Here is a 23,676-nt window from a genome sequence, read left to right on the forward strand (position 1 = left end):
AATTACCCCTGATACTTATTCTGACTGTAGCCTGGTACTTGGATTTAAAGGACTCCAGTGTTATTAAATCTCAGCGTCCCACACAGTCAAACATTTGTTCACTGAAATAATGTGTTGGTCAATAAACAGGCAAAGTCACTGACCTTGTTGATGATCATCACCAGGCACACAACCACCAAATCAGGAACATTTGGGATATTTAATCTCAACGTTAAACTTCATTTAAATCACATTAAACATATTGTTTCCAAAGGTCGAAGATAAAATTCCAAATATTGATCAAATATTGATGTTTTTTTGCCTCTAATGTCCACCTGGAAATAACTGTTTTCTCTAAAGGGAGTTTTTCCTGCCTTCCAACATGTAAACAAACTGCGTCTGTGCTCAGTGTACAGTTTAAATGGCGTCAGTGAGGCATGTTTTACCCTCTTGCTCCGCGTTTTATTCAAGCACATCTTTACTGTAAAAAAAAAAAAAACCTTAATGTTGCTTTCCATTGCTCTCCTTTACCTTCTCATTCACTTTGTCCTTTTAATTTAAGTGTTGTAGAAGTCACATGCAGCAGGTCATACAGAGAAGGAGAGAGAGTAAGAGCTAGTAAACAGTTTCCCCACTGTCGCTGAGGCCGGTTTTGGATTCTCCATCACTGTTGCACTCTGTCCTCTGAGGCAGCGGCGCACGGTTGCGCGCATCTCCAAGCGACGTCTCCATCCCGGACGCGTTCAAGTCCAGCAGGCTCTGCAGGTGTTTGATGTAGTCAATAGCCGCCCGCAGAGTCTCCACTTTGCTGAGCCGCTTGTCCTCAAACTCCTGCGGCAGATGCTCCCTGAGCCGCGCGTAACCCTCGTTTACGCAGCGCACCCGGTGTCGCTCCCTCTCGTTCCTTTTCCGGATGAACGCAGGCTCGAAGGAGTAATCACACACGCCGAGAGGTCCGTGAAAGGGGAAATAGGACAGCCGCCTGTACGGTAGCATGTGGCCGTGCACAGGGTCGAGGTATGCGGGGTCTAGGTGGAAGGGCAGTCCGAGTCTGAGCGCATCTTTGTAGTGCGCTCCGCTGTTGTCCATGGAGATGCCGTGGAGAGCCAGCGGGGGGAGATATGGAATATGCTCCATAAACTCCTTGTTGTGATAAGACATCTTTCTAAAAAAAATTTAAAAAAAATTAAAAAAGGAGACACTTTTATATTAAACATTTAGATACGTGCAAATGATCCTGCACTAAATTACCTACAATCATTTCAACTCACCTTGTCAGAGTCCCCTCACAGTCATCTCCTGCGTTGTGGAAGAGTCGCCACTTGAAGGTTAGGTATCAGTGTGACCTTTTCAAAGTCGACCGTGTTCGATCAGCACATTGCCAGAAACAGCTTGTTTGTGGGGTTTTGAGGGTAGGACAGGGTGGGTGTGATCCGGGGCGGGGATGCAGCCGTGAAGCTGTTCTCATAAAGATGAAACTGTTTACGTAACGTTTTCTTCCTTCCGCTGCGACGGCGACACATGGTGAAAGTAGTAGGCTATATCTCCCGGAATATCACAGTTTTAAGCCTATTGTCAAGACATGCTTTAATTCACTTGAACATTTATTACTCACATTTTTATTCACAGAAATCTTTATATCTATTTTTTTTTATGTCTTTCACTTCCTAATTTACAACAGCCTGTGTAATCTGGGGCCCCGTGAAGAGCCTCCGCAGTCTGGACACCTGAGGGAAGAGCAGCTGACCTGTGATCAGCACAAATACTCACTTGCTACCGCGCATGCGCAGAGGAGCGATATGCTGTCATGGCCCCGTTCATGGAGGTATTGTGCTGGTATGTTGTTGTTTTTAAGGCATCCTCCCTTTCAAATAACCGGTATCTTTGCAATGAATCTACACCTTCGACCATGACAAGGAATATATGTACTTTTGCCAAGGTCAAACCCCTGACTGTTGTTTGTTTTGGCGATATATGGAAAAGTAAGTTAGCAAGGCTAACGTTAGCAGTGTGATAAAGCTGGTTGTTTCGCTAACTAGTTGCAAACCAGTCGTTTTAAAATAACTCGCTAACTGTTATTTGTGGCTATTTGAGTAAGAAATGTGCAAGAACTATGAAGGATGCCTTAAGTTGTTTTCATACCAGGGCTTTAATTTAACAGGGAGAGGAATATAAAAGCACCCTTCAGCAGGACACGGACACTGATGGACAGTTGTTGAATTCAGGTAAGCTAATGTAGTAAGCTAATGTCTTTATATGGCTTATGTTGAATCCTGAATATTCACCGTTTCCTCTGTAAAATATTGACAATAATCTCCTATATCGGTCACAAGATAAGTTCACGGCTCATAATTGCAGCCAAAAAAAAAACCAAAAAAACACAACGTTGTTATGTGATGATGTTGTTTCCCCAGGATGAATGACATGAACCTGAGTCCTGTGGGCATGGATCAGCTCAGTGTGCCCTCAGTGAGTGCCAGCCACCTGGGTCTGCCCACCTCACCCACACACAACCCCATCCCCACGCCAGGTATGGAAGGCATTCCTGGCCTTGTTTGCTCAAGCTGGGAAACACACTAAATCAAAAATGCTTCATTTATCCTACTCAAGTGTGAAAAGACTCATCGTGACCTAGTGACTGAATTACCTGTGCAGATTACAGTTCTGGTCGTGTTGTAAACTTTCTCTAACAACCGGATTGTGTTGATTTCTCCAGATTTCACTTGCCAAAGTCATACTTATGATATACAGGAACAAAACTGAGTCCTTAACTTCTGCCTTATAGATGACAACTGGGCTTTAATACGTGTAATGTGTTGTGCTTCATGGCTTAATGAATAAAGGACTATACTTTTTACAAATACATCATATTCCTAACTAAATTGTATAATGCTCATAAGTCTGGAGTCCTTGCTCATCTGTTCATGGGAATTATGGTTTAGGCATGCCAGTGGCCATCCCCAGCCTGGGTCCTTCCCTGGGCTCCCTCCCTTCTGCCCTCTCGCTGATGCTCCCCATGGGTCCACTGAGTGACAGAGGAGTTATGTGCGGCTTGCCGGAGAGGAACTACTCCTTGCCACCTCCTCCATACCCCCACCTGGAGAGCAGCTACTTCCGGCACATACTGCCAGGTGAGGTTCTGTCTGTGTGTGAGATATATAAGTAATTTCTGTTGAAATTCTCAAATCAGTTGTTTGGATTCTCTTGTAGTGTAGATGCTTGTTAAATTCAGCTTTAACCCAGATGCTCTGTTTGAAGGGTAGTCTTTGTCCTGTTACTTTTCAGCTGATATTAATTAGGTTAATGAAACATTTATGTGTGCTTCTCAGTCCGTGAAAAACCACACCCTCTCTCTTTGCTCTACAGGTATCCTGTCTTATCTGGCAGACCGTCCACCACCTCAATACATTCATCCCAGCAGCCTTAACATGGATGGGACTCTGTCTGTGGCCAGCAACAATCCCTCTGGTCTGGACCCCTACAGTGGCCCTGGAGGCCCACTGGAGCAGGGCCTGGTGCCCATGGACTCCAGACAGGTCAGTGGGCAGGGAGACCTTCACCAGACCGGCGCTCATGAACTGGACTCTACAGGACTGGCCATGGAGTCACGTGTCAGCAGCCCCATGTCCCCTGACAGAATGGGAGAGGAGCTGGCCATGGATGGAGTCGGGGTGGTGGCGGTGTCTGACACCCAGCAGCAGCTTGGCGGCGGAAGGCAGCCTCAGTCACATGAGGGTCTGACCGGTGTGGACTCATCTGGTGGGGTGTTGCCCCTCCATGGGCCCCCTGTGCTTGAATTACCAGTGGTGATGGAGCCAGATCACATGGGGGGCCGAGTTGGAAACGCTGGAGGAGGAGGAGCAGGAGGGCTCGGGGAGCAGCTCCACTCGAATGGGGAGCTGAACTCAGGAGTCGTCAGTGTGGTGCTCACTGGCTCCATGGCCAGTCAGGGCCAGCTGGAGCCGGTGCCTCTACATGGACACTCTGGGATGGGGCTGGAGGCAGTAAACGTGTCCCCCATTACTGCAGAGGTGTCACTTGGGCCAGAAAACAACCTGGTGCTGGTGAACTCCACCTTGCAGCTTGAGGACTCTACCTCCAACAAGGAGAACATGGTCACTGCCTACACCATCTGTGAGTCTGTAGTTTAGCTCCCTCAGATGTTTAATAATAACTGGATATACTGAAAAATACTTTTATTCAGCAGTCATGGAATTGAAGTGAAAAGATGATTGTTACAAGTTAGTGACCCCAAATAACTCACCTGTAATAAATTTTGTGCTGGTTTTGCTGTCTACTAGGGTGCACACTGTGCGAGCGCTCATATACCTCAGACTGCCCAGAGCATGGCCCAGTCACCTTCATCCCTGACACGCCCATCCAAAGCCGAGCTCGCCTCTCTCTGCCACGCCCACTGTGCCTGCGCATCTCAGTGGCCGATGAACCACTTGGTAAGAGAATAAACCCCCTTAACAAGGTTCTCTGTGGCTGTTAGAGTGGATCAGAGCTGAGTCATTTTTCTGTGGACTGATAACATGTCTATATTTAGGAGAGAACATGACTGACATATCTGACTAACTGTCTGTTTACTTTTTCTGTCATTGTTAATCCTTAGCTGGAATTTTAAAAATGCACATAATCTCGCAATTTGTGTAGAAACAAACAAAAAAAAAAATTTCAAAACTTTTCATTCATGCATCATTAGTGGAACAGAAAAAGATTATTTTTATGGCTCATACAAGATTGTATGCACACAAATGTGATTTTTGGGACACTTGTTAATGGCTTTAGTAAAGTAAAGGCACCATTTAGGATTTGAAACACATGAACACCACACATGAAACACAAAAAAGTTTGGTAGACCATCATTAATATTGCTGGCAAACTGTGCTTTTTGTAGGAGTTTTTGCACGGGATGTCATTCCTCCAAGGACCTGCTTTGGACCAATGGTTGGCCAGCATTGTAGCAATGTGGATCTATCTGATTGGCCGGAAAAGGACACACCTCAAATATGGAAGGTCAGCGCAGTGTATTTAGTTGGGATATGATTTTTGTGGTCAGCACAAAACCACGCTAAGATAGATAGGTAGATAGATAATAGATAGATAAAATACTTTATTAATCCCTTTGGGAAACTTCAGAATGATGATGTTGGACTGTTTTTTGTGTCGCAGATGTATCACAACAACGTGCTGGAGTTCTACATCGTGACAACAGATGAGAATGAATGCAACTGGATGATGTTTGTCCGCAAAGCGAGGTATGACACAGAGTAGCAGTGGCGCTTGCATAGAATTAGCTGCTACAGTGAACTTCCTCTGATAACAAAAAAGAAAAAGAACACATATGATACAAAATTGTAATTCAATTTCCTGTTCAAGTAATCAGCGCTTGTGATCAGCATTCTGGCTTTTTAATTAATACACAGTTGTTTATTCGTTGTGTATATTTAGGACTCGTGAGGAGCAGAACCTGGTGGCGTACCCTGCCAGTGGTAAACTGTTCTTCTGTACAACCACAGAGATCCACCCAGACCAGGAGCTGCTCTTTTACTATAGCAGAGACTACTGCAGGATGATGGGTGAGATGACGGATGAGTAAACCTTTATAGTTCTGATTGTAAAATACCCTCACCTCACCTCACTCAACCATTTCCACCGACTTTTATGTCTCTACAGGTGTTCCACAGGTGCCTGAGGGCCAGATCTGCCAGTGTGGCAAAGAGTGCTCCTCCTTCTCTGAGCTCAAGTCTCACCTTAGCAGCCATAACAGCAACCACAGCCATAACCAACCTCCGCACAGCCACAGCCCGTCACAGCAGGACCACTCTCAGCAACAACCACAGCAACAACAACAACAACAGCAACAGCAGCAGCAACCACAACAAGAGCAACAACCACAGCAACAGCAACACACTCACCAGGAAGAGAAGATGACCAATGGCACCTCGAGCTCCTCCTCTTCGCCATGGCCCTGCCACGCCCATGCTGCAGGACAAACGAGCAATGACAACAGCAGCAGCAGCGGGGGCAGCGGCAACAGAAACTCTAATAATGTTACCAACAGAGCAAAAGGTCAGGGCCATGTACGGGAGAAGAAATTCAAGTGCAGCATGTGTTCGCGGGCTTTCATTACATCCACTAAGCTCAACGTGCACTTCATGGGTCACGTAGGGATGAAACCTCACAAGTGTGAATACTGCAGTAAAGCTTTCAGCGACCCCAGCAACCTCAGGATGCACCTCAAAATTCACACAGGTATGTACAGGGCTAACAGAAGTGTGAACAGTAGTCTGAAGTTTCAAGCTGCTGTATGACCCCAACAGCTCTTCCTGTTTCTTCCCAAACAAATTCATCTACATATGGGAGAAGATATTTTTCTTGAAAGGCTTGTCTAGCAAACTCCAACAGGTTATGATCATCACAAAAAAGATTTCTCATCACTTTTAACACTTTACCCCAAGCTTCTTAAAAGAATAGTTTAGATGAGAAGATTGATACCACTTGCATATCTGTCTGTTGAATAACTTTATTTCCCACAATGCCGAACTTTTGCTTTGCTTATGTTAAACCTCTGATTATTCTTTTCCAACTCACAGGCCAGAAGAACTATAGATGCACGGTTTGTGAGAAGTCGTTCACACAGAAGTCCCACGTGGCGTCACATATGCTCATCCACACTGGTGCAGAGAAGCTCAAATGTGACCTCTGCGACCGGGCGTTCATCAGGAAACATGACCTGAAGCAGCACATGCTCTCTCACACACAGTATGTAACTCATTTATCGTATTCTAGATAAATCTGTGGAAGTAAACAACATTTTTTTTTTGAGTTGGCAAAGCAATAGCTTGTGCGCCTGATTTGCACTGATTGTCATATTGAATGTATTGTCTCTCAGGACTGATGTTTCTTTCCCTTTCCCACCACAGCGAGCGCCGGATACAGTGCCCAAAGTGCAACAAACACTTCCTCAAGACCAACCACCTGAAGAAGCACATGAACTCTCACGAGGGCCGCAGAGACTTTGTCTGTGAGAAGTGCCACAAAGCTTTCCTCACCAAATACCACCTCACCCGTCACCTCAAGATATGCAAAGGGCCCAAGATGGAAAGAGCGTCCCGTAAGGAGCAGGATGTCGAGGAGGAAGAGGAGGACGAGGAGGACGAGGATGGCAGCAGGGGAGGAAGAGGAGGAGAGAGACTGGTTGACTCAGCCAATAATGAAGACTGTGGTTTAGATGTTGGAGGATATAACTCTGAAAAGTCCCTGTCACCCCCACATTGACAACACTGTGCCTCTTGAGATCTCTTTGTTTATTTATTTACTATTATCACAAAACTGAAGTTTACCTCTAGTTTTGCCAGATATCAGTTACAACAAATTTTCCAATTTTAATTGTAACATCTTAAAGAAGCAGTATATTTTAATTGCCCCATTTTCCATAATTAAAATTTAAAAATCTGTTTTTTGTTTTTTTTAAGTTTTCTGCTTCTAAAATATTCTTCATATCTGATCTGACTTAACTTTTACAGAGCTATTCTGTCTTATTTTCATTTTACTCAGGCCTGTGCAATTGTATTGATTGATGGGATTCATATAAGCTATTATTCATTCATTGTTATTTCTTAATCTGATTTTCCTCAACTCACTCAATAACATGGAGTGAATGTTTGATATTCATTTATAGTTATCATTAATGTCATCAATAATTCAAAATTTCTGATGCCATATTCTTGCGTAGTAGTCCTGATCATATGTAACTGCTAACTGACCTGTGCTTTTACTCCTTATTTATTAAAAGCAGGATTTTTTTTTTTTTTTTGTTCTTTTTATTTTTATTTTTTTATTGTCCATGTGAATAGAAGTGAGCCTCTTGAAAACAAGAATCTGGACACTGGTGTGATACTCATTGTGTGAATGTTGACTAAATGTCATAGCTCCATCCTTTCTTTTGCATAATGATTTAATAAATTAACATTTACAGTAACATTTTAGAATGTAATGTATATGGACTGGTGATCACAGCTGACCCAATCACCTTTACATTTAACAGATGATCACCCATGTGTAAAACCATATTGGTAATTATAACACAGGGACATTGCGCCCCCACATGGCCATGTGGGAGTCACTTGTTGGGCTTCAAAAAGTTATTTAAATGAAACTATGAAAAGTTCAGGGGGGAATTGGTGTACTTGCTAACAACATATACTGTGGACATATGAAATGTAGAGGAAACCCCAGCTACACACAGTTGAGTAGATATATAAAGTAGTATAAAATGGAAATACTCAAGTAAAGTAAAGTACAAGTACCTCAAAATTGTGCACAAGTACAGTAGGTAAATGTGCTTAGTTACTTTCCACCACTGACCAACTGTATTTTTTTATATTGATATAATAATAAGATAATTATTTTTTACTAAATCGTGGGCAGACTCAATTTAATTTTTTTTTTTTTAATGATGTATTTACTTTTAATTATTGAGAAGAGATTTATCACTTAGCATAACCTAGCATTTACTGCTAACGGAAGTAGATCCTGTAGCTTCCGGTTAAATACAAGTTATGCAGCGCCGTGTTTGTCATTCACTTTAACGTGGTAGGAATATCTATGTTTCTTATGCCTTCTGTTTGTGCTTCATTTGTGTCTTACTAAGCCTAAAATGTTATATCATTTGTCATATATCATGAAAGGAAATGTAACTGACCCATACGCTCTCTGCAAATTCTATATTGTTCATTTGTTAGCTAGCTAATTTTAGCTAACAGTTTAGCTGCAAGCTCTGCTATCCGCACTACACCGGTAGCCGTAAGTCTAGTGCAGTTGTCATGCAACAGTCTTATTCCATGTCGAGCTAAAGAATAGTAGTGCTATATGTTATTGGTAATATTTGAAGTTTTTAAAGAAGTTCGTACATGTGGCATTTTGTCTCAGTGTTGTTCTCTGCTCCTTGTGTTAGCCCTAAACAGTGAGATAAAATCATGTTGACCCCACCGAAGGAGGGGATGCCCAGTATGATAGACAGTGCGCTGAGGATGAGGAGAGAGGAGCAGGCTCGACAGGTGGTCCTCGCCTGGGCTGTGCTCAACGTTTCCCTGGCTGGCATGATTTACACTGAAATGTGAGTTGTTCCAAGTTCAGTAATGTGCTCTCCTGCAGACACAAACAATCATTTGTAATGTAACACTCATTTACAATCCATCCATATCCCTGCTTTCTCATTCCAGTGCACAGTGTGATGGTATCTGTGTGTCTCTTTTTACTTTTCTGTTAGGTCAGGGAAATTGCTGAGCCGATACTATAACATCACCTACTGGCCTATCTGGTATATTGGTGAGGACTGACTACACTTTCATTTATTCTAAGAATGTCTGCTTATGTTATGAAGTCATAAAATGTATTAAATTAAAAGTTGTTACAGCACAAAACATTATTAACTATAAAGAGTACATTCTTATATATTTAGACCGAAAATTATTTTCAAATTTATCTTAATTTAAATTAAATTATATATAAGTTGATCTAATATCACATGCCATGGGTACTAAAAATTAAAGTCAGAAATCTCATTTGACTCTAGCAGACAAGTATTTATACTTTCGTCACAGAAGACCCTGTGTCCTCTTTTCTGTCCTCCTTCACAGAACTGGTGCTAGCGTCTCTTTTTAGCCTCAATGCTCTTTTTGACTTTTGGAAATATTTCAAATACACCATGGCTCCATCCACCATTGCTGTATCCCCTGAGCAGCATCTCCTCCTGGGGCTGAGGAACACAAGTGAGGCTCTGTTTTTTTTTCCTGCAGATTGATTTTTCAATATGTTTGATTATTCATTATTACATGTATGTAAATACTCTCATTAAGTACGGTTGTCGTTATCTGTCCCCTTGCAGGTATTCAGGCCTCTCCACCCCAAAAGCCAGAAAAAAAGGAAACCCCAGCTCCAGCCCAGTCATCTCCTCTGCAGGGTCAGAGTGTGCTGAGTTTCAGCCCCTCTAGACCAGCCACCACCAGCCCCAAGTTCTCCCCCAGCTGCGTACCTGGGTACAGCCCCCCTCTCAGCAACCCACCCACCCCAAACAGTGCGGGGGGGCCCTTTTCTCCCTCAGTGGCCTTTGGAAAGGTACGTTCATCACAGCATTGATATAATGTGTGGGAAACGCTTCAGTAAATAACATATTATTCCTGTCTCAGGTGTTGAACTACAGTCCGTCCCCTGGTTCCTCTCCCTACCCCAGCAGCATTGGGCCAGCAGAAGGCTCCAGCTTAAGGGCTCGATACCGCACTTCACCCTCAGTGTTTAACTCTCCAGGAAGCAAGGAGGACTATATGGAGGATCTGAAAAGCCTGGAGAGGTTCCTCCACACAGAGGAGGAGAAGAGTCACCGCAGCCAACTAGGTACAATAAGTCAGTGTTGTAGCTTTTCCACTGCCAGTAACGAACTCGTTTCCTCAGAGTCACTGGTAATCTGAGCTGCCAGTCATTTCTTTAAAATGATTATGATCTCAAACTGAGCTAATTTTTTCACATGTGGATGTATAGCGTAATGGAATGAAACCTGTCAGATAAAGTGATTAACTGATGCCCTTTGCAGGGAGTCCAGAGTCTGTGTCTCCGAGCCACAGTCCAACATTTTGGAACTACAACCGCTCTGTGGGAGATTATGCTCAGAGCCTGAGGAAATTCCTGTACCAGCCAGCCTGCCGCTCTCAAGCCCCATCTGCCCACAAGGACGAGACTGACCTGGGCTCCAAACAGGCTGCAGAGGAGGTTTGTAAATTATGCCCTAATAAAATGAAATGGAATGTATGATTAGCATGAAATTATATCTTTTTCCCTTCCTGTTATGCAGGTGTGGGCCAGAATCACAACTAGTCGCCCTGTAGTGGACCGAATCGATAGCTGGACAGCCAAGCTTAGGAATGTGAGTGTTTAAATATATTTACAGAATTATGTAATTAAGGAACTTTGTGTATGAAAATATTTGAAATGATTTTCACATCAGATTTTTGTCACCAAAACACATAAAAGTTTTTGGATTTGAGGAAGGAAATATTTGTTTATTTTGCAGTGGATAAGTGACACTATATTGGTGCCTCTGGTCAAGGAAATAGACTCTGTCAACAGCCAGCTCAGGAGGATGGGCTGCCCTGAGCTCCAGATAGGAGGTAAACCATCTGCAGAGAGTATGAATGAGGCTAAACCTACTATCTCACACTGCTGTTAGAGTCTGATTAAAAAGGAAGTGATTTAATATATTTTGTTTACCAAAAATAATGAGCTATAGCACCTTAATATATATAAATGAACGTACAAAGTAAGAGTAAGTAAAGTAAAATCTTTTTGTGTTAGAGCAGCAGTAGCAGCATTTTGGCCGTGAGTTGTTTTGCTTATTTTCTGACATACAACATGGTATGTTTACCTGGCACTTTGCACAGCAAGAAAGCAGCTTGTTTAGGAAACTAAATAAATTCAGTATTTCATCTTGAAATACTGTATTTTTTTTTGTCATTTTGAAGTCTTACTAGTTTTTGCCCTTTCCTCCACCAGAGGCCAGCATAAGCAGCCTAAAGCAGGCAGCGGTGATGAAAGCCTCATCAATCCCCACCATGAACTCTATTGTCCAGTACCTGGACATCACACCCACCCAGGAATACCTAGTGGACCGGATGAAAGGTAGGTTCAGTTATAAAGACCACTTGTGTGTTGATATGTGCATAAAGTCCCTGCTAACTAAAGGGTTTTATGTCCCACAAAGTTCTGTCTATATTGATGTAAACCTATTGAAATTAAAGCTCAGACTTGGCACTTTAATGTAGCATCTATTATTTTATTTGAAATTAAACATGCTAAAGCTCAGAGTCTGAAGAACAAAAATGTGTAACTGTCCAAATACTGACAGTCCGGACTGTGGAGGTGTATTTCATATGTTTTCTGTGTTGTGTCCTGTCAGAGTTGGCTCACAGTGGCTGCATGAGCTCCTTTCGCTGGAACAGGGGTGGTGATCTGAAAAACAGGAAGTGGGACACGGACCTCCCCACTGATTGTGCTGTGAGTCCACACACACACACACACACACACACACACACACAGAGTTGTGCAGGCAGTTAGAATGTAAAAACAGTCATTGCAGAGGTCCAAATGTAGGTTTGATCTGTTATGTTATTAGTGCAGCATCTAACATTTATTTTGTGTCATGTGATCTACAGATTATTTTCTTGATTAGATTAGTAACTGATTTGCCCATAAAATGTCAACATATTGTGAAATATTCACACCCCAAGTTTCAAGAGCCCATGGAGATGTCTTCAAATCCCTTCTTTGTCTGACCTTCCATCCAAAACCCAAGAATATTCAGTTTACTATCAAAAGGTGCTAAAACAACAAACAAAATATTCACATCTGAGAAATAGACACCAGCTATTTTTTGCTGACGATATTACTAAATTGATTAATCAATTATCATATTTGTTGCTGATTTAATTTTCTGGTAATCAACTAATTGATTAATTGCTCTAAACCTTTCCATTCATTTGGTTCTTTGATATGTATTTTCGTGGAGGTCTCAGTGTCTCTGTATTGCACAGAGCGAGGCTCATTTTTCAAAATGTTGTTTGATTCCTTTGAGTCAATTGAGTAATTTATCTTGCTCATATTTGCATTTGTATATTTCAGTTGAAACAGTGTTAACGTCCTTGTCATCAAATGGCCTTTTTTTCTTGCCCACAAAAGGACAAGGACTGGTGGTAAAACAGATGCTAATACAAGCATCAGTAAGAAAACAGGTTCTGTAGATTGGGATTAGTCAAAATAGTGACTTGTTTTGCTTCTGAAATACATGCAAATGTTTCCGTTTACAGACTGTTAAGCTGTGAAACTGGTTGTCGTTGTCTTGACTGCAGGGTCTGTGCTGCAGTCTGTGCTATGTGGCTCATCACTTTGGGATCAATAGCCATATACCTAATATTGCCTAATACCTGAAACCCACCTAGTCAGGTCACTGTCTTTGTCTGTCCTCTCAGATCCTCATGCATATGTTTTGCACATACTTGGACTCCAGACTTCCCCCACACCCAAAGTACCCAGATGGGAAGACTTTTACTTCACAGCATTTCAGCCACACCCCAGACAAACCTGGTAAATACACACACACACACACACACACACACACACACACACACACACACACACACACACACACACACACACACACACACACACACAGAGGCTGGCTACCACAGGAAGGGAGAATTATAAAAGACTTGTGATTTCCACTGATGTTTATCATTTTAAAAATGCAACATCTACTTCCTTTTCATGATACTTCATTTCTTTGTCATAGATGTAACTAAGGAGAACCTCTTCTGCATCCACCAAAGCAGCACCACGCCCCCTCACTACCAGCTCATCTACCAGGGACACATCTACAGTCTACCCAAGGTGACCAAACACTCAGTGTTCTCACTCCTTTTCAGAAACAATTTCTTTATTTCTTCAGGCTCTTACAAAACAGCTCGTGCTTCTATTTTGCCCTTACCATCTCAAAATTAAAATTACTTATTTTGTATCTTGTAAGTTGTGTTATTTATACATCTCCCTGAGGTAAAACCAAATTTGAGTTAAGATTAAATCATCTTAATTGAAAAGGACTGAAACTGCCAAAAGCTTATAAGATACTAAATAATAAATACAGGGGACATAGAAATAACAGGGAGAGCATTGTAGCTCAGACTTCCCACATTGAAGACATGCAATTCTGCATCAGTGTATCTGTACATTCATCAGCTGCAGTACAGGTTTTTCCAACAACAGCTTGTCAATATTTGTGTTCAGTCAATACTTTTTGGTTTTAATGCAGGAGTGTAATTTTATAATCTAATTATAAAGATAAACCTACATTAACTCCTTTTTCTGACCTACACTGAAATAATCTGAGTTCGCGGTCTATAAGCTGTTAGCTGGATTGTCTCTTTCCATTAGAAGTTCAAACTCAGTTATCCCCGTATGCAGTAATGTAACTGCTGTAAAGCTAGCAAACTCTCATCCATTAACAGTTCAGGATGTCTTGCTCTACAACAACACTTAGACTTCAATGACATGGACCCATCTTGATTTCTGTTACAGGGCAGGAACAACCTGTTCCACACGATCCTCATGTTTCTCTATGTCATTAAGACCAAGGAGTCAGGGATGCTGGGGTGAGTATGTTCACCATTTAAAATTATATAAATGGCCAGCTAGCCCAAAATAATCTTTGACACAATAGAGAGAATTATGAAATATATATTTGTTTTTTCCCCCAACAAAAGGCCATGTGCAGATTGCATTGTGATTGAAAATGATTGGTTTGACCTTGCTTGCCAACTGTGAGATAATGAAATTGCCTCTCGTTTTTTCTGTAGGAGAGTAAACCTTGGCCTCTCTGGTGTGAACATCCTGTGGATATTTGAAGATTAATATGTTGCAATTTACAAGCAACACAACAAAGTGGATGATTTTTTTTTCTCCTCAGTGCTGTCTTCACTGGTTGGAATATCTCCTCCACCTAAGGACTCCTCTTTAAGGGGCACATGAGAAAAACAGCACTTCGCTTTGGAATTCAAAATAAATGCACATTTTTGGACATTTTCACAATTTTAGTCTACAAATTGGCAGCAGGCTGTATTTTCATGGACATTTTAAGGAGACATTTCTGTTAACACCACAATGTGCTTATGATCTAATGCAGAGCTGTATTTTTTTTAACATTGTTTGGTTTGTTGATTTTGTATTTTGAGAATGCACCAGCATGGCAGCCTTGTAAATAATATACCTCACAACTGGTGGATAGCAACGGGCTCACACCCTTGCAACTTGAATGTAAATACAGTGTGTGGAGTTGACGTGTTTCTTTGGCATCAATAATCAGCTGGTATATAGTTGTTTTTTTATTATTTTTTTTTTCCTGTTCTGTTGTAGAATGAATGTCTGCAATAATAGGGATACTCCTGGCATGTGCTTGAATTTATCTGCAAAAAAACTGAACTGTGCAAAATGCATATTTTAGGCTGCATATATTTTCCATATTACTAGGCTGCAGTGCCACACATAACTGTGTTCACTATTAATTCTTTTAATATGCAATTGAGAACAAATGAAAAGCCTTTGAATTACCATAGTCTTTTCTCTGCGATGCAATGCCTTCTACAAAAGAGCTCTGAATGCCATTTATCCTGACAGCCATTCATTACTTTTCAAACTTTCTACATGGTTGCTTGTTTTCAATAATGCTATTTTACAAATGTCACCTGATTCTCGAAAATAAAATTTAGATATAAAAAAAAAAAAAAAAAACAGCTGAAGTTTGCTCACATCATTTTTCTAGTATCATAGGCATCCACTTGGTGGCAATGTAGTTCATTTGTTTTTAACTATTTGACCTTACTCTTCCCATTTTCTGTCATGACAGACTGCATGTCCTCTGCATGAGCAGTGAGATGTGATGCAGTGTCTTGTGCAGCCGCGTCCAATGAATGACTTGAGGTTGGAGAACAACACTGACTCACAATTTCAAGTGTTTAATGTATCATTTTGTGTCAACACATCGGTTGAGGATAAACCGTTCTGCAACATATACTTCATGATGTATAAGTGATCCCGCTGTCTTAAATGCTCATATGTGAGAGTCAATATGAAGGATAGAGCGATGAAGTCCCCATGTGTGGTTTTAGGTGACCATATAGAAATCAGAAACGTGATTGCTCTGTGAACAGACAGCAATATCTGGAATAAATCGCGTTTGTTTTGTAGTTTAGTGTTGTCCTTATTTTTATTACAAACTTCATTTCCCATGATACATCTCACAGTGCAGCTCTACCAGCTGGGTAATGTAGTCAAAGTGAAGATTAGGAATGCTTTTCAGCCCGATGAAATGCACATGTTAGTGGTTGTATGGTTTCCTTCCCTGATAAACATTATTAAAATGTCAGCCGTGTGTCCATCATTGGTATTGAAGGCGGCCAGTGAGGGAGGGGGCGGTTCAGATACTTAGAGGAACTACGAGAACCACAATGCATTTTGGTCATCGTTGCTCCTCCGCTCACATCCGCTTGACTCGCTATCTGTGGTGGAAAAAGGACTTTGTGAAACTGCAGCGATGTCAGTCCAGGTTGTGGCAGCGAAAATGGCAGAGGTCGAACTCAAAGACGTCTCCACCGGCAAAGACTTACCGGCTGGGTCTCCGATGACACCAACGTCGGAGGGCAAGAGCCTCGGCAGGACCGACCCGCATGAGGCCGGTTCCTCTGCCGCTGCGTCCCCTACAGCGGAGCCCTCCGCGAAAGACGGGGACGGCAGCCTGGGCTTGCTCACCCCGAACCCCGCGAAGATGCCGCAGGCGTCGGCGATGAAGCGCTCGGACCCGCAGCAGAACGGCGGAGAGGCTTTTGTCAACCGTGACGGCACCGTGGCCGAGGCTCCGCGGATGAAAAAGGTGAGGGGGGACAACCTTTAGCTCCGTAACTGCTCGTCCGTATCCTCGCTGTTCCTGGACCACCACTAAGCACCTCGCCGCAATGAAAGCTCCCAGGAAAAGCTGGCATTGTGTGACTATGCTAGCAGGCTAGCTGGTCCCAAAGCTGATTCAGCTGTGTCCGTTAACGCTTTAAATGACGGTCCCCGGTGCTAATAACACTGCAAAGGGTGTAATAAGGACGAAACACCTTTTTTTTTTTTAAAAAACCGGTGTGCCAATTTCATTCAGGCTGACATGGCTAAATCTTCAGGACGTGAACTCGTTAGCTTGATACGAGCATCCAACTGTTGTCACAAGTTTTGTTGAGACGGTGTGTTTAAGAAGGAAAACACCTTGCTGTCCCCTCACCGTGGCTCGTATTCATTTTCGCTGGTTTGTGGTTGTTTCCTGTGATCTTGCGCAAATTAAATAGCAAAACACAGAAAAACACACACTTAAATGAAAACATAAAATGAGTATCTCGACTGCTAGCTAACCTTAATGTTGGCCAGCAAAAAGAAAAATGAACAGTTCAGCGACTTCCAGTTTTAAGACACGTGGTTCCTTATTGCAGCAGCTAGTAAATGATAGATGTGGTTTTCAGAAAGAGCTTCCTCGGCAAAAAAAACAAAACAAAAACATTTAAGTTGGCTGCATGACCGATACACGCCGCAGAAATCTTACTATTGCTGATGTGTGTGCGCTTAGTTGGCACATCAGGTGTCATCAGGTGATGTTTGCTTCTTCGCTTGACCTCCTCAGGTTTGGTGTATTCACTGGTTCACTGCTCTAAGTGACCTCAGTCAGTCATAACACTAGTCAATAATCCGTGACCCCGCTCTCAGCACCTAGTTTTCTCAAACCTGATTTAGCCTTTAGAGCAGTGTGAAGGGTGTTCCTGCCCTTGGGGCTTGACTCAGAGGTCAGATTGACTTGGCATGTGTTTTTCTTGGCAAGCAAGGATCCCAAAACTGCCTTGCTGTGGTTGTGCCCTAAATGCATCTTATCTTCCTGTGATTGGGACAGAAATGGATATTAAGGGCAACATTCAAGGAAAGAGAATCTTTGATAAGAAATCCTATTGAGGAGGCAGCCAGGTTTAGTCTTCTTCTAGTGGACAGTGACTTATAGGCTGTGGTCATTGTTGTGTGCTTAATCAGTTGTGGTCAGATTCAGGAATTGATTTTAGTTATGTGTATGGTGAGACTCATTCATTGACCTCCTCCAGGTACACGCTCTTAACAGGCTAACTGCTTAAAGTTTTGGTTTTAAGATTGGTTCAATTGTGTGTGGATCAGTTCATGCTCCACCTTTTGACGCAATCGCAAAATACTTGTTTAGTGTGTTTTCACTGCAAACCAATTGAGATGGAAATGAAAAATGGGGTGGGGTATCAGCCATAGAAAAGGGTGAAACTAAGAGGCAGGAAAAGTGGGAAGAGATGCACGTCCACGCTTACGCCCAGACAATGATCCTATCCTGTTAGACAAGCCCCCCCAAAGAAACCCCCACTGAAAAACCCAGAGTGAAATAACTGGATAGTACAGTTTGAGAATGGACTGCGCACCGACAGCAGCACAGAGCAGATGGCTTTACGTACCTCAGGCTGTCACAGCACGCAAGCGCATGGAGGCCAACCAGCTGCTGGAAGCACCGCATCCACAGGGTGAACCACATGTGGGGGGCAGCCCCAGGCCTGACCTGCCAAACAGCAACAGCCACATCTGGATTATTGAGGAGACCAGGTTCACATACAGGACCATGGTACAGAGAGTTCATTTTCCAAAATTCTCTGTCGTAGTGAAATTATCACCATCAATCATTTAGTATCTCATGAAATAAAGCCAGTAGTGTGCTGGCAGTCTGCCGCTGTAAAATGCTCCTCTGTGTAGCAAGAGTCTTTCAACCAACAAAGCTTGTGGTTATAGTGTGTAGAGGCTGTAGCCAATGTAGTCACTCTGTTTATCTAATCAGTGCTTTTATGCATTTTTTAAAAATCCATTTTAATTTAAAGAGATCATGGTAATGTAAAGAGAAACTGCAATTTAACCAAAGAGGGGGCAGTACTTAATTTTTAGGGTCAGTTTTTCTTTTGGTTGGTTTTTATTTATGTAGACCAGTAAGCCTGAGTAATAGATAATAGGATAATACCTCTAAATACACTGGGCTAGAGATTCTTCCATTATATGAATGTAAATAATGTAAATACTCAGTTGTGACTGCATTTATGTGATCAACCACTTAAGAGTGTAGCCACTGGGACAGAAAGTATCCTGCAGCCTATTTATAGATTATGGTACGCTGTATTATAGATATATGACCACAGCCTGGCCTCGGAGCATCTGCTGAATTGTGCTTGCCCAGTGCAGTAAAGGGTAAGTGAAGCAGTGGAGCTGATGATGCAAATACACAGGCAGCAGTGTTGACTGACTGACTGACTGGCTGACTGGATGACTGACTAGCCTTTAATCCATGCCTTTATCATGTCGCCACATGAGGGGATTAAAAGGCTGGCTCTCTGTTGTAGGTGGGCCCAGTTGTAAGCTTTTTGAGTCAGTGATGAGTTTCACTGTGACCTGCGGGGCTTGGCACGCATATCTCCTGCTTCAGGGTGATTCCCCAAGTGGGGAAGGAAAGACACTAGCAAACAGCAGGCCTAGTTGGTAGCATGGCCACTGTTTTCTGGTTATTAGCTAGTGCTGTGAAGTCTTGTTTTAGTCTCATACTGGGTCAGAAGGGTCACCTGATGCCTTATTTGAAGCGGATGATTAACCTGTTGAGCAAACTGACCTAACTAAGGCTTTTCACCTTGTAAACCATCATGGCTGAAACAATTCTCCACTGACCTCTGACATCACCAAAGCATGCACAGTGATATTTTTGAATGACTCCAGAGATCGGCGTATTAGTAAGCTCATCCCTCTCTGATGTAACGTTATGTCACTAAGCTGGCGTTCCTGGTAGGTGCTCGCTGGTTAACAGGCTTACAGTCCGCTGTGGCTGCTCTACTCGGGAAGAGCAACCAGTGAAGAGGTTCAGTAAAATCTGTCTGCACTTTAAACATTTAGTTAGGTCATGTAGACTTAACTGTGAAGCTCTCATTTGTCCTTCACTAATTGCAACTACTCTGTTTTGTGCCACTTTGCTCTGTAAAAGTCAACACCTTTCATTTGGCATTTCTCTGGCCCATTGAAAGCCTTTGTGGCAACCTGCTATATACTGATGTCAGCATACAGTATAAAAGCAGGCAGGCTAATACAACTTGTTGAACCCACTGGAACTGAAAATGGCTGGTGAATGAAATCATGAAATAAGCTAACAGAAAGCCCCAGCATTAAGCTCTCCAACCACATTGGTCAGTTGTTGCGTTCACATTCCTATAAGGTTACAAGGTTATCTAATGAAGTATGAAGAAGTCAGTGCACTGTCAGCATTGTCATCTTCATGCCAGGTCATTGAGCATCTTTCTCTCCCTGTGACTGTCCTCGGTTACTTTCCTTTCCCTCCGCCCTCTCATTCATGAGTCACCTCGGCGGTTGAGCTGGTGTTTGTGTCTGTATGTGTGTAGTGGTAATCACACGCACTCATGTTGTCATAGCCTAATCCTACGTTTTGTCTTGAACAAATGGATTTTGAAAATATTTAAAGTTATGTACACGAGTCACCTGAGTGACTGACACACCTCTTGATCTGCACATAAACTTTGTTCCTATAGTGATAAACAGTTGGATCAGATGTATATTGTTTTTGTACATTAGACATTGCAGCCGTGGTGTGTTTATAAAAAGTTTTTGAAAAGGTCAGTCCACATTACAACACAAGTGTCTTTTAAAGATTTTTGCATTTTAGAGTTGAAAAGTGCGTCTCAACGTGGATGGAAGGCCAAACAAAGAAATCTGGACTCTCGGTGAATAAGTTGGCAGTTGCCAGCTGTGCTGTATTTGGCAGCAGCATAAAAACAAAATGTGATTTTCATTTTGAGTTTACTGCCTGTCTTCACCACATTAGACAAAATGAGACTGTCTTTTGAGGCATACAAACACACGTTCACACATCCTTTTGCTTGTGTGTGCTCACGAGGGGAATGTGGCACCGTGGTGTGAATTTTGAAAAATGCCCAGAGAGAGAGAGGGAGAGAAAGGGAGCGAAAGGGAGCATTGGTTACAAATCCAGCTGTCACACAGTCTTCCACCTTTTTTTACATGGATGTTGATCACAGAGGGTTTTTGTGAAAGCATTGCAGCTGCCACGTCATATACCCATTTTACTGCATAAACCAGTAGTTTTCCCCACTATTATCTCACCTCTCCAAACAATGTATTTATGCCATAAAAGACTGATGTGGTTAAAGCATGTTATTTGAGGACTGGCAACAGAGAAGAAATACATGCACATATTCCACATATTTGAGCTTGGTAAGCTCAGCCAGACTAGAAAGAAGTAAACATAGCACTGACCTGACCCACTTAAACCTTTCCTCCTCCAATGTAATCATTATGATTTGAATATAACCTTATCTTTTTAATGAGTTTATATAACACACAGTTTTTAATTATAGCCCAGCCTGTCGTTCACGGCAGGCTCAACACAACTCGCAGAATTTCTGTCATATTTATTTCTTTAAACATGGAGAGCTTGAAGACGGCTTTTCTTTTCAAGGGTAACATTATTTTGGAAACACAGTGGGAGTTTCCCTCAAAGCCCCTGGTAGCTCTCCGCATTAGATTAAACGCTGTTGTGCTGATTCTTGTGCTGACAAGAGCTTTCATCGCGTATTGAGTCATCGTGGAGGATGGAAAGTAAGTTTGACCATTGTCGGAGGTCACTGGGTGGGGGAGGGGGGTCGGACAGACCATGGTTCAGGGAGTGAGAAGAACACAACAGAGATGGGGAGAAAGAGGCCGAAGGCCAGTCTTAATAAACAGGTGGGAGAGCTCCAGGCCTTGTCACAGAGACTGCATGAGAAGGAGAAAATTCAATCATGAGGCTTTGAGGAGAACCTCAGCCAGGCCTGCATTTGATGCACTCGCTGGTAATATTTCAGGCCTGGTGAGGGCTGTAATGCCTGGCTATAATGAGAAGTGGGGAGTGGGTAGCTACAAGTTTGCTTTAGCACATACCTTGAACGTTAATGATTAATCGATTATCAGTTAGTCACTGGTGCAAATTTGATCAATGAAGGACACAGTGAAACAGCAATGCACAAAGTTGGCAATTCAGCATTTATGCATCCCCCTGACATCGGTTCCAGGGTTCTTTAGCAGACGCCCACACTGTGCTGACATGTGAGCAGGCGGGCATTATATAAAACCTGGACTTCAGAAAATGCTGACAAATTGCATCACCATTACATTAAATGCTGTAGACACTGGATGACAGGCTGGGCAGGCAGCATAACATGTAAGGAGAAAATTGTTCACCCACAAGACGGAGTGTGCATCAGTTGCATTCTGCAGTTGTATAGTCCCCTTTTTGTGGTCAGTGCTGCTGTGAGATGAATGTAAAGCAATGGAGAGCTGGATGTCTGGATTACTGTGAAACTCTACCGGGCAGCAGAACAAGAAATGTATCTCAAAATAAATGCGTATAGGAGTCCAGTGGTGCTGGTGCATGTCTTAGCTGCCCCTGCCACCCATGGAAGAGGGTATATATTTGGCCAGCGTTGCCCCCAGTGCACTTAGCCTGGGTTTATCACTCTTTTTAATGACCTATGAGTGAAACCCTGATTAATCTGATCTGTCTTTGGTGCTCTCACTCTGCTCTTCCTCAAATTACCACACCACAACACTTTTATTTTTGCTTCATCTCCTCTCTGTGCCAGCCCTGTTTGTTTCCTGCCTTGTTTCAGCCTGCTCAACAATACTAGTTTGTGCCCTCCCTTCATAAAGTGGATCAACAGACTACTTAAAATAAACCAAAACTCAGCAATGACTCCTCTTTATCTGGGTTACAAATTACAGCCACTGCAGGACACCACTTCCTGTGTCGTTTTTATTGTTTTGTTGTTTTCGTGCTCGTGCTGCCTTATTTTCTGAAAGTCTCATTGTGTTCCTGAGTGTTGCGAGCTCTGCTCTGTCTGCCCTCTTGAAGCGTAAATCTCAACAGCACACAGCGAAGGCATGTGAGAGCTCACACCTCTCTAACCATCTTCATCCCCACCACGGAGGCCAAATCAGGAAACGGACTGCTGGTACTTTACACCAGTTTGAGTTTCTCTCACCCGCAGGCTGCCAGATAGAGATCTTTTCATCACTGTCCAGACGGGACACTCTTGTAGCCTCGTTGCTCTAAGGCTGTGTGACTGAACTGATGAAGTGAAAATCACAGTTTTTCCACTCAAGACTTGAGATCACAATTTTCTCTTGATCTCACAATTTGTCCGACACAGTATTTATTGCAGTCACTTTTGCCAACCTGAACGCCTTTCTAACACAGTGTCAGCAAAAACTGAATATGATCACCTGCATAACTGTAGGTTGATGTGTAAGACTGCACTTGAACTTCATTTGTGTATTTTACTAATTTATTATACTCACTTAATTCCCACTATATGCAGCTGTACACATGTTTAAAAGTATATGAATATACCTTAAGTAATAAAAACATGCAAGTACATAAGGTTAAGAAACTAACTAAAATTCACTGATTTTTAAATGGGGATTTGTAAAACAAAACTAACCTAGTTATAAAGGAGCCTGCTTTTATTGTGTAACTCAGTAAAGTAGGCCACTAGTACAAAGAGCTAAATCTATGTGCCGTCAGTACTATTGCACACACACATATGGCTAGTGTGTGTTGGAGTATCACTGAGTGTGTTTAGCTGTGCCCTGGCAGAGATGCAAAGTCCAGTCAATATCAAGCGAAACTTTTATATTAGATTTAATTAATTCTGTTGAAGTAAACCCATATTCAAATGTTAATACAATTTCATAAATGTCAGTGAAATTAGAGTATTGGCTAGTAGCTGTTGTAATGATCCTAGCAGACCTTTTGTGACATTTCCAAGCAATAGTTAATTAGGGTTTCCTTGACATTAAGAATATGTAGCTGTCCTCTGTGGTATTGAAAATATGCAAAAAGAAGCCTGCCAGCTCCTGTTCAGGATTTCTGTCTGCCTCTGCCTTGAAACTGCATTTTGCTTTACATAGGTATTGTTTCCAAATTAATTGACTTCTATATAACGTCAGCTGTCTTAGCTACCT

The 23,676-nt window shown here is 42.4% G+C and overlaps 4 protein-coding genes across 8 annotated transcripts in view; 3 read left to right on the forward strand and 1 right to left on the reverse strand.

Annotated features, from left to right (window-relative positions):
* Window positions 1–451: 451 nt before the first annotated feature.
* On the reverse strand, window positions 452–1,390 carry LOC139634846 (achaete-scute homolog 4-like). 2 transcript variants are annotated; one of them, XM_071501527.1, is made up of 2 exons: window positions 1,251–1,390; window positions 452–1,140 (listed from the first exon to the last, which is right to left on the reverse strand). In XM_071501527.1, exon 2 carries the CDS (start codon window positions 1,138–1,140, stop codon window positions 595–597), a length of 546 nt encoding a protein of 181 aa, XP_071357628.1. In that variant the 5' UTR covers window positions 1,251–1,390; the 3' UTR covers window positions 452–594. The 2 variants fall into 2 exon arrangements, with proteins under 2 accessions (XP_071357628.1, XP_071357629.1); XM_071501528.1 differs by having other exon boundaries at window positions 452–1,144; window positions 1,251–1,374.
* Window positions 1,391–1,736: 346 nt separating this feature from the next.
* On the forward strand, window positions 1,737–7,968 carry prdm4 (PR domain containing 4). Of its 3 annotated transcripts, none has more exons than XM_071501520.1 (12): window positions 1,737–1,815; window positions 2,141–2,204; window positions 2,394–2,509; window positions 2,922–3,110; window positions 3,346–4,113; window positions 4,281–4,430; window positions 4,880–4,998; window positions 5,155–5,240; window positions 5,434–5,561; window positions 5,659–6,237; window positions 6,579–6,747; window positions 6,909–7,968. In XM_071501520.1, exons 3-12 carry the CDS (start codon window positions 2,395–2,397, stop codon window positions 7,261–7,263), a joined length of 2,658 nt encoding a protein of 885 aa, XP_071357621.1. In that variant the 5' UTR covers window positions 1,737–1,815; window positions 2,141–2,204; window position 2,394; the 3' UTR covers window positions 7,264–7,968. The 3 variants fall into 3 exon arrangements, with proteins under 3 accessions (XP_071357621.1, XP_071357623.1, XP_071357622.1); XM_071501522.1 differs by having other exon boundaries at window positions 1,773–1,804; window positions 6,909–7,442; XM_071501521.1 differs by lacking the exon at window positions 1,737–1,815 and adding an exon at window positions 1,823–1,961 and having other exon boundaries at window positions 6,909–7,442.
* Window positions 7,969–8,454: 486 nt separating this feature from the next.
* tmem209 (transmembrane protein 209) lies at window positions 8,455–15,315 on the forward strand. The gene is made up of 15 exons (XM_071501525.1): window positions 8,455–8,580; window positions 8,942–9,103; window positions 9,257–9,315; window positions 9,627–9,758; window positions 9,875–10,104; window positions 10,176–10,380; window positions 10,577–10,752; window positions 10,835–10,906; window positions 11,054–11,150; window positions 11,533–11,658; window positions 11,936–12,033; window positions 13,005–13,119; window positions 13,325–13,422; window positions 14,107–14,180; window positions 14,385–15,315. Exons 2-15 carry the CDS (start codon window positions 8,964–8,966, stop codon window positions 14,437–14,439), a joined length of 1,677 nt encoding a protein of 558 aa, XP_071357626.1. The 5' UTR covers window positions 8,455–8,580; window positions 8,942–8,963; the 3' UTR covers window positions 14,440–15,315.
* Window positions 15,316–16,067: 752 nt separating this feature from the next.
* Window positions 16,068–23,676, forward strand: part of ahcyl2b (adenosylhomocysteinase like 2b) — a 40,654-nt gene continuing 33,045 nt past the window's right edge. Inside the window, exon 1 of one of the 2 annotated variants that reach the window (XM_071501523.1) lies at window positions 16,068–16,453. In XM_071501523.1, the coding sequence (XP_071357624.1) occupies window positions 16,118–16,453 (336 nt within the window). In that variant the 5' untranslated portion in view covers window positions 16,068–16,117. The remainder of the gene's footprint in view (window positions 16,454–23,676) is intronic. The other variant, XM_071501524.1, reaches the window with a different exon arrangement.

The sequence above is a fragment of the Trachinotus anak genome, unplaced genomic scaffold (assembly GCF_046630095.1).
Source record: "Trachinotus anak isolate AG129_WGS33_773 ecotype Australia unplaced genomic scaffold, CSIRO_AGI_Tana_v1 ptg000018l, whole genome shotgun sequence".
Lineage (NCBI taxonomy): Eukaryota > Metazoa > Chordata > Actinopteri > Carangiformes > Carangidae > Trachinotus > Trachinotus anak.

Coding starts and splice junctions, on each gene's coding strand:
- prdm4 (XM_071501520.1), top strand. CDS start 2,395: ATGAATGACATGAACCTGAGTCCTGTGGGCATGGATCAGCTCAGTGTG. Junction 5,241..5,433: donor ATGTTTGTCCGCAAAGCGAG/GTATGACACAGA, acceptor GTGTATATTTAG/GACTCGTGAGGAGCAGAACC. Junction 5,562..5,658: donor AGACTACTGCAGGATGATGG/GTGAGATGACGG, acceptor ATGTCTCTACAG/GTGTTCCACAGGTGCCTGAG.
- tmem209 (XM_071501525.1), top strand. CDS start 8,964: ATGTTGACCCCACCGAAGGAGGGGATGCCCAGTATGATAGACAGTGCG. Junction 10,381..10,576: donor GAGTCACCGCAGCCAACTAG/GTACAATAAGTC, acceptor TGCCCTTTGCAG/GGAGTCCAGAGTCTGTGTCT. Junction 13,120..13,324: donor CCACACCCCAGACAAACCTG/GTAAATACACAC, acceptor TCTTTGTCATAG/ATGTAACTAAGGAGAACCTC.
- LOC139634846 (XM_071501527.1), bottom strand. CDS start 1,140: ATGTCTTATCACAACAAGGAGTTTATGGAGCATATTCCATATCTCCCC.